The sequence below is a fragment of the Dermacentor silvarum genome, chromosome 1 (genome assembly GCF_013339745.2).
Source record: "Dermacentor silvarum isolate Dsil-2018 chromosome 1, BIME_Dsil_1.4, whole genome shotgun sequence".
Lineage (NCBI taxonomy): Eukaryota > Metazoa > Arthropoda > Arachnida > Ixodida > Ixodidae > Dermacentor > Dermacentor silvarum.
This window is the reverse complement of record NC_051154.1, coordinates 339617444-339627108: the sequence shown is the minus strand read 5'-3', so window position 1 is coordinate 339627108 and position 9665 is coordinate 339617444. Positions and strand designations below refer to the sequence as shown.

At 49.9% G+C, this 9665-nt stretch overlaps 1 protein-coding gene across 1 annotated transcript; it reads left to right on the top strand.

Annotated features, from left to right (window-relative positions):
* The first annotated feature begins 5931 nt into the window (after positions 1-5931).
* LOC119453614 (probable RNA-directed DNA polymerase from transposon BS) lies at positions 5932-8216 on the top strand. Its single transcript, XM_037715676.2, has one exon. The coding sequence runs from the start codon at positions 6000-6002 to the stop codon at positions 8196-8198; it is 2199 nt and encodes a 732-aa protein (XP_037571604.2). The 5' UTR covers positions 5932-5999; the 3' UTR covers positions 8199-8216.
* Positions 8217-9665: the final 1449 nt, after the last annotated feature.

Here is a 9665-nt window from a genome sequence, read left to right as displayed (position 1 = left end):
TTTGAACTTACTAACAAAATTATCAAATTTTATTCCACAACGCGCTTTCACTTTCTTGTAAAGAGCAGGAGCTTGGTGTCTGGACGTCCACGGCAAAAGAAATAACACATGAACTTACGGCATGTCTTGTGACCGCAGCGATGCAGTGCCGTACTTTGTAAGCCTTTTTTGCTGTCATAGCTTTTTCCGTAGCGTTGTTGGTGCGTGTGCCTGCTCGAAGCATTAGTAATTCATTAAAATACACGTAGATGATGATCAAGAGGCATAAGTATATTTTTGCATTCTATAACTGAGTGGAGTTTTAGGAAAGGATAGGAATAAACTTTATTTGTCCAGCGGTTAAGGCTGTTGGTGCCCGGGGCTAGGCTGCCAGGGGTCCATCGCCGGAGAAAAATCTTTCGAGATCCTCGGCAATGGCCCTGGCCCGCTGGACGGCCCACTCCGTGGAGTTTTATTGCACTTGTATATATATATATATATATATATATATATATATATATATATATATACCTACCTCGTGCAATCACATACAACAGTGCGAAGAAATTACACAATAAACTCTGGTTGTTTGAATCTTACTATTTATTCGACGGCGGTCTACGTTCATAAAAGCAAAAACAATCCTCCGACGTGCTCTCGAGAAAGCACACTTCGTGTTCGAATGACGCCGCCACACGCCGTTCTAAGGCTCCTGTATATATGCTGTCTCGAAATATGAATTTTCGTCTCTGTCGCCTTTAGAACTTCTACAAAGAGATTACTTTGATTCACAATTAGTGTCCTTAATAATAAACTTAGTGAAAGATCTTTAGAATTGACAACACAGTTATACATTTTACCTCTCGATCTTAGGAAGAGGCAGCGACGGACGACTCAAATACGATACTTTCGCCATTCAAGTAACTGAAATGCATTGATATAATTCGTAACTGTCTCTGATGTCACTTAGTCGTGTCCGTTGTTTTCGTTCATTATTGTTAGTGAATGTGTAACGAATCGAAACATGAGTCACTCCATGCAGGTGCATCCAGCAAAAAATTGAGAGTTTTGTTTGCTGCATCTGCTTTCATCTACGGCCTTATCTGACACCGCGACCTCGCTTTTAAGCTGGGCCAGTATTCACAAAAACTTGTAACAAAGACAGCTTCCAGTTTAAATAAACGGATAAGTGCGCCAAAGTCCCAGTCCAAAACGGCCGCAGCAGCAGACGACGCGCGCCGCCTGCGACATACCTCCGACTGCAGCGCCAATTTTGTCGTCATGATGCGGAGAAGCGCTGAACTACTCTTTACGTCCGGCGGACGGCACACCTACTCATCTAGCCACCGTAGTAATATGTGTCTGCGAGGCTTGTGTTGGCTGGTGTTGAACGAGGCTTCGTCTAAAACGTGGATATGGCTGCACAAATAATGCGTTCTTAACATGGAGGAAGGAAACAAAACAGAAGAGGCCCTGACGTCACTTTTTGAAGCCAGAAGTGCAGCCATGTTGGTGTGCCACCTCTCTTTGCGCCTCCAATCAGGGGTTCTGCAGCTCGCCGGAGCAGATGGGCGCGAACTTTGAACTTGCATTGTTACGAGCGGCCGGAAGTGTGTGCTGCCGACGCGCGTCAAAACAAAGCATACGACACTTCTGTAGCAGGTTTAGTGAAGCAGACGCGCTCCTATGTTTTTCCGTGGCACGTTGAAGAAGACGACGAAGACCCGCGCCGTGATTGCTTGAGTGTATCTATTGCTGGCCGACACTCACACTCACAGACCCAAAACACAGCCTTCAAGCTTACGCACCACACTCCAAAGTCAGCTTTTCTCGCGAACAAAAGGTGCTGCGGGAAAGACACCGGCGGAAAAATCTTATCTCACTTTTCAGAGACCGAGAGCAGCAGCGAAGCTTCAGGAGCGCGGTTGTCATGGCAACGTTGACATTTGGGGTACCCATCCCAGTGCTCCTTTGCGAAAAACAGCACGTGACTTCCGCCACACCTTCTCCAATATGCTCGTGCTGGCCAGGGCCTCTCCTGGGGTTTCCTTCCTCCATGGTTCTTAAAGTAAAATCAACATGAAAGGCTTTCATTCACATATATTACATCTCTCAATAATGTTTACTCACCTACAATGCAGAATCAAGCAAAGAAAAGCAAAAACAGACGACAAGTTGTTCCAAAGCGAGAGATAATCTTGTCGTCTGCCCTCCAACTTTAGCGGCCAGCTGATACTTTTTACGTTTCATATAATTGCGCATCCAAAAGTAAGTCCTCAAAATTAAAGAAAACATGTTTTTGTGTAATAATCAAGCTAAAGCAGTTTTTTTACGTGCTGTTTTAGTAGGAAATGCATTATTGTGACAGACGGAACGGTGCTAGCTAGGCGCGTCTTCATTTCTGGCTCTCCAAGAACGATGCCAATCCGAAGTCACAATATACCGGCATTCCCATGGATACTACAGCGCAGCTATTCCAGTTCACTATAGCTAGAGAGTACTAGAATACCCTTAACTATAGCGCAACAGCGCCAGTACGTTTTCCCTCTAAGACCAGATTATTTCGGCCTCGCATAGAGTGTACTAGACAACGGTCGAGTGGGCCGAACGGCGCTCTGCCGCTGAGGCGCCGCGTGTGGAAAAATAGTGCGAGGGCGCTGCGAGCGAACTGGATTGGGGCGGAGACGCGCTCCGCGGCATATTCAACGCACTTTCGCTGCGGGCGCCGAGGCCGATTGCGCATAGTACGCTCTTAAAATAGTGCTTTATTTCAACTGCAAATTTGTGTTTACACCATTTTGCCAAACATATATATTTGAGGCATGGATTATACAACGCGACGTGTTCAATTTTGCTGTCGTTGTCAAGCGCGTCGTCTGCTAGCGAGCGCGCGTTCGCTACGCGGACGCTGGCGGACGCCCAGTTTTTCTCGCAGAACCTCTGTGCAGTACATTTTTTTAATGTTTTAGTTGCTTCGGTGTGCCCATGACTCTTGACGGCCGGTACCAAATGTAGTTTTAGGAGTCACCCTCCGTCGGCCGAAGTGAACGGACGTGCCGGCGGCGTGCTCCGCAACCACCGAAACGCCGCGACCTTCACCAGCCGCCCTTGCCCGGGCCTTTGTCGCCGGGAGTTGTATGGGAAGCGGCCTTCTCACCGTTTCCCACGGATCGTCGTCTTCGGCCACTTCAAGTTTTGAAGCGGTGACCGCCTCGCTAGCCCTACCCTACCACTGCTGCGTGCCGGCATGGCTGACGAGACGCCGACGTCAGATCCCACTTCCACTCCAACCCCTATCGAGTTGGATGAGCCTGAAGGAGAATGGACAACGCCCGGAAATGTCCGAAAGCCTCGACTTGCTGCCCGCCCAAGTTTTGACCTCCATGCGGTTTGTGTCCACCTGCCAGCGTTACCTTCCGCCACCTCCGCCCAGCTGCTGGACATTCTCCCAGCTTTCATACGAGCAGCAAAGCTCCCGGCGCATACTTGTGCCGACGTTTCAGTCCATCTACGCAATCGCAACCGCCTCGCCATACTCAAGACCCACCACATCGAACTCGCCAGCCGCCTTCTCAGCGTTGAGAGCATCGTGCTCGCTGGCCGCATATATGCCGTAGCTCCATACCTCGCAGCTCCAACCAACTCGTGCCGCGGGGTTATCCACGGAATTGCCCCTGACGCTACCCAAGAAGAACTTCTGCGTGATTTAGACAGCTATCAAGCCGACATCCTACTGGCCCGCCGCATGGGAAATACGAACTCCGCCCTGATCACTTTCGCCGGCATGCACGTTCCATTTTCCGTGTACTACCAACGACTCGAATTCCGCTGCCGTCCCCATAAGCCCCGGGCCCATCATTGCACTATCTGCCTGCAATATGAACATCGCACGTGTGCCTGCCCCGGAAACCAGCGCCTGTGCCCCACTTGTTCCACACCCATCAGCCAGCCTGATGAACCACATTCCTGCTAACCATGGTGTCTTCATTGTCAAGGCCATCACACTCCCTTTGCAGAAATATGCCCAGTTCGGATGCAACGGGATGAAGCCTGCGCCAACGCGGCCAAGAAGCAGCGCCTCCTACACAGACAGCAGTGGAAGAGTCTGAACACGTCACAACCCCCAGTAAAACCCTCCAGTCCCTCATCTATACCCAAGGTGCGCGCCTCGTCAAGCCTACTGCCTACACATGCCCAGTGGGGGGGGGGGCAGCACCCGCGTCTGACCCAGGTGTCACCAACCCCTGTGATTCAACCAGCACCGAGTGCACAACCGAAGCCTGCGGAATACCACACGCCTGCTCCGGTGAAGCAAGATTCACCCCTGCAGAAACCTGTACACCAGGTAAGGTCGCCGACGACTCCCGCACCCGCACCCACAACCTCCCCCTCTCCCTGCCGCGTTGAACAGCTGGAGCTGGGGCTGACGGAGCTTACCTCTCGCGTAACCACACTGGCATCCCTCGTTGAGATGCAACAAAAACGTATCGAGGCACAAGACCAACGTACTTCCAACCTCGAGACGCTCATTTCAAACCTCACACAGTCCCTTGACAATCTGAACTCCACCATAAACAAAGCATTTAATGACGCCCCAGGCCCTATGGAAGACAAGAACCACCCCTTCAAGCGCACCCACCCCATACCCGCTGCGTCAGTAGGCCTAGCCCCCAAAATTAAGCCCGCCACCCTTCTCGCTCCACCCAACCCTTCCAATAACAAGCATCATGGCGATCACAATAATTCAGTGGAACTGCCGTAGCCTCTCCACAAACCGCACCCCCTTACAGCAATGGCTCCTTACGCAAACCACACTACCTCACTTTATCCTACTACAAGAAACAAGGCATACCAAAAACATCCCAGGCTACCGAGCTCTGCACGCCGACCCCGCCGCGCCGCTGTCTTCCATTTATATTCGCCGGGATATCGCTTATGAAGTGGAAGATGTTCCATCCACGTTACTTCCATATGTAACAGCCATTTCGTATTACCCAGACCCCCCGAACCCACCTCTCACACTTGTGAACGTCTATAATCCCCCAAATTCTACCACAATTCTCTCTCCTCTCTTTCATTTTCTTCGATCCTTTCCAAAACACCGTGACATTATTCTTGGCGGAGACTTCAATGCCCCAAATACCATCTGGGGTTACCCAAACACTCTGCGCCCTGGCCGCCTTCTTCACGCACACACTATGCAGCACTCATATACACTCATCAATACACCAGACACACCCACACGAGACGGAAACGCAAAACAACGTCATACAACGCCTGACCTCACCTTTCACCATGGCCACAATCCTCCAGAGACTTGGCAAGTCCTTCCGGACACCCTCCTATCCGACCATCACATAATTGAAATTAAACTGACACTCACTCACAAACCCAAAAAACGCATCACCCAGACCAACTGGCACCTCTTTCGTCGCCTGCGAGTCCAGGAGTCAACTCCCAACTATGATGTGTGGGTGGACTCGCTACGGCGAACGCGGTCGCAGACCACCACCACTACAGAAGCTAACCCCCCGTCGGACCACGCTGACCCACACCTCATGCGTCTCTGGAGACGCCGTAAACGCCTCCTTAGTCGCATCCGCACCCAACCTAACAACATCCAGCTTAGACATACATTAGACATACTCAACACTGACATACTAACTCACTGCTCCATCCTTGAGACAACAAATTGGAATCGCATATGCGATTCTATCAACTCTTCCCTCCACACTAAATCAGCCTGGTTGATCCTCCGGTCCCTCCTTGGCCCTCAACCTGCTCCTCTCCCCACAATCCAAAAGCATCTCTCCGAGCATGGTGCTACTTCCCTCCTTCAACAGGTCACGGATATATACATCCCTCCTCCACTTCCTTCCCTGTACCCTGAGTATACAGGGCCTTCCAATAGCGGTTTGGACAGCCCCTTCACTCTGCCGGACCTAGAACGAGCTTTGGCTCAAAACAAAACTGGTACCACTCCGGGTGCGGACCACATCACTTACTCTCTGTTGAAGAACATGCCTGATTCGGATAAAGAATTTCTTTTAAACAAAATAAATGAACACTGGGCCAACGGCACTCTTCCCGATGAATGGACCTCTTCCATCATTACTCTAATACCAAAGCCCGGCAAGCCCGCCACACTCTCCAACCTGCGACCCATTTCACTTACTTCCTGTGTCGGGAAAACCATGGAACGCATGGTACTCGCACGTCTTACGGATCTTCTCGACGATACTCACTTCCTTCCGCACAATCAGATTGGTTTCCGCTCCCACATGTCTACTCAAGACCTCTTTCTCCTTCTCCAGGAAACTTTCTTTCAACCTTCGAGGTGTCAAGTTCACGCACTTGTCACTGTGGACGTGCGCAAGGCCTTCGATACCTTACTTCATGACGCTATCCTCTCCCCCCTCGAAGACACCGGCTGTGGATCCCGACTCTACTGTTACGTTGCTTCTTTTCTCCGCTCTCGACAAGCTCAGTTCCGACTCGGGACCACGTTGTCCCCGCCTATCGCGCTCACCCGCGGAACACCTCAAGGTGCTGTGCTCTCTCCAACCCTCTTTAATCTCGGGCTAGCCCCTCTCGCAAAATCCTTGTCGGAGATTCCGCACCTACAGTCAATTCTCTATGCTGATGATATAACCCTTTGGTGTACTCACGGCTCACCGGGGGAGGTGGAATTCACATTACAATCCGGCCTCAACCTCATTTCCGAATTCCTTTCCCGCTCTGGTATGCAAGCAGCTCCAGAGAAATCTGAGCTGCTGCTCCTTTCCGCTACAAAGTACCAACGGTCTGTAAACCCCCTGCTTAATCTCACTCTCGCCGGTACTCCCATCCCCCGCACGTCATCCTGCCGGGTTTTAGGCTTTCCCCTCCAAGACCACTCTTTCAGCCGCGCAATACAGTCCACGATCACCACCTGCCACCAAGTAACTCACTTAGTCCGACGAGTGGTCAGGCGGCGCGGCGGTCTCGACGAATGCAGAGCCAATCAACTTGTAACAGCTTTTGCCTTGAACAAAATCCTTTATTCCCTGCCATACTGCACACTTACGCAGACGCAAATGCATCGCATTCAATCGGCTTTAAACACTCTCTATAAAGCTGCCCTACATCTTCCGACACACGCATCCACAGCCAAACTATACGCAACAGGCTTATTTCTTCCCCTTGCAGAGCTCTTGTGCCTCCATAGGGATCGACAACTTGGCCGCCTATCCAGCTCTGCGCAGGGTCATTGGCTACTGCAGCGGGCTGGCATCCGGCCCATTGACTTTCCTCTGTACACTCCTAAACGACCTCTTCCCAGCAATCTCCGCTGTGCCCCTATTCCCTCTAATATGACCCCACATCTTCATGAGGGACGACGACAAGCCCGCGCTCACTTCCACGACCCTTTTCCACCGGACACTGTCACATGCTACGTCGACGCAGCGTATTACCAAATTCATGGCTCCACTGCTTGTGTGACAATGCCGACCCCCCTTGGCATTCCCATCACTTCCACCGCTGGCCCCTTCTCACTTCCTACTTCTTCTCTATCCCTTGAATTGGCCGCGATCGTTCACGCAACGCACGAACTAACCCTTCTTCCTCCCTCTCCTCGGTATCGCATTTGCTCGGACTCCATGGCGGCAATCAGGGCTCTTCGCGACAACAGACTTCCCGATAATCTTCATGACGACCTTTCTGACGCTCTCTCCCTTCTCTCCCCTGCTTTGGTCACTGTGGTGTGGGTGCCAGGTCATGCGGGGATTATCGGCAATAAGCTCGCTCATGAGCTTGCCCGCGAGATTAATAGCCGGGCGCCGACGATCCCCTGGCCTTGCCCGCCCATAGCGGACGAGGCAAACTTTTATAAGAAAACTCTGAAGCAGCACTACAAACACCTCCGGCATTCATTGCAGACGCTTCCGCCACCACACCCTCGTCTCTCCACTGCCCAAGTACGCACCCTCAGGGCCATCCAGCTCAACACCTTGATCACTCCAGCACGCCTATACCTTTATCGTTACCGCTCAGACCCCTCATGTCCCAACTGCCCCTCTACGTACGCAAATGTAGAGCACATCCTTTTCTCTTGCCCCGCAGCCCTACAATCCCCTCACTACCCTAACCCCCCACCTCCCCACTGGCGGGTGTGGTTGGCGTCGGCGGCCTTCGCCGACCAGCTGGCCATGGTCCTCCTGGCGGAGGAATATCTATAGGTCTTAGTCTGACCTCGAATAAAGTCTGTTCTCTCTCTCTCTCTCTGTAGTTTTAGCCAGGTGAACTGCTGTTTTTACCACTGTCCTCTAAAAGTAACTGGTATCTACGCACCATGAAGGCTACGTTGAAAATATTATTATTGATGTCAAGTCATTTTACGCGCGCTTTTTGTTGCTGGATATTGATCAGGGATAATGATCGAAGAAAACAATATTAGAGTGAAATAAACAAGCTTTATTAACTGCGTGGCCGCGAAAAATGACCAATGTGTTTCTAGGTAATTAAATCCAAGTGTACATAGACATATATATTCACGAAATATATGTAAGGGAAAAAATAACAAATCTTTTAAATGCAATAATTGAAAATGTGAGAACTCCCGACCGGAATAAGCGCACGTGCTTGCAGTAACAAACACACGTACTAGTGAATACTGCAAATAAAACTCTCATTCGCAAAAATAATATTCAAATCAGGCAAGACCATCTTATATATATAGGAAGTGTGTACGACGCCGAATAGTTGTTTCCGTTCGAATGTAACGCATAACAGCACTATTGAAGTCTCAAACGTGAGTGACTGCATGCAAGTGAGGACTGTTACTCCGAATGATTGTGCTGCCGGAGAGTCGTGGCTGTTGCGCAGAGGCGCAGTTCCTGAGAGAATTAACGGACGGGTGGTAATAAATCCTGCTTAACAAGTTCTTAGCTCTCAATCAATATAAACGTCCCGTTTTGGGGCAGCCTGTAAATCTGATAACTTGATTCAGACAAGGATTTTTGACAGTCTCACAATGTTTTCAACCCATTAAAACTGAGTGCCCCCTGTGGTACCACACTTATCTTCTTCAACGAACGCGCAACAGATCTGCACATATCTTTACGTGTATGTTAGACATGCCGTTCCTTTAATTGTTTCATTATGGTCGTTATGATAGTGCACCGAATAACTGAAAGCAGCCGTTTATAATATACAAGCTGCTGAGTTGAGCGGTCATGCATTTGGGAACGGCATCACATTTAAGCATGAATTATAGGATAAGCGTAACATGTTTTTCTCGGATATCAGACCCGAGAATAATTTATGTTGTTGACACCCCCAGAAATAAGCCGAAGAACGCAGCCACCTGCTTTTTTTTTCTTTTTTAATATAAGCAAATTCTTCGGTTTTACGTGGCAAAACCACGATATGATTAAGGCCCCCGGTTTAGTTTTTGCCACATGGGGTTCTTTAACGTGAGCGTAAATAGAAGTACACGAGTCCTTTTCCATTTCGTTCCCATCGAATTCCGCGATCTGGATTAAACCCGCGAGCTCAAGACCGTATCCACTATACTATATAGCCACTAATTAGGCTACCGCGCAGGCTTTCTTTTCTTTTTCTTTTTTTGAAGTATCGACTGGGAAAAAAATTCCATGTACGGCTTACGGCCAAAGATTAGCATATAGAATGGCCGCTTTAGGCTA

Coding starts and splice junctions, on each gene's coding strand:
- LOC119453614 (XM_037715676.2), top strand. CDS start 6,000: ATGCCTGATTCGGATAAAGAATTTCTTTTAAACAAAATAAATGAACAC.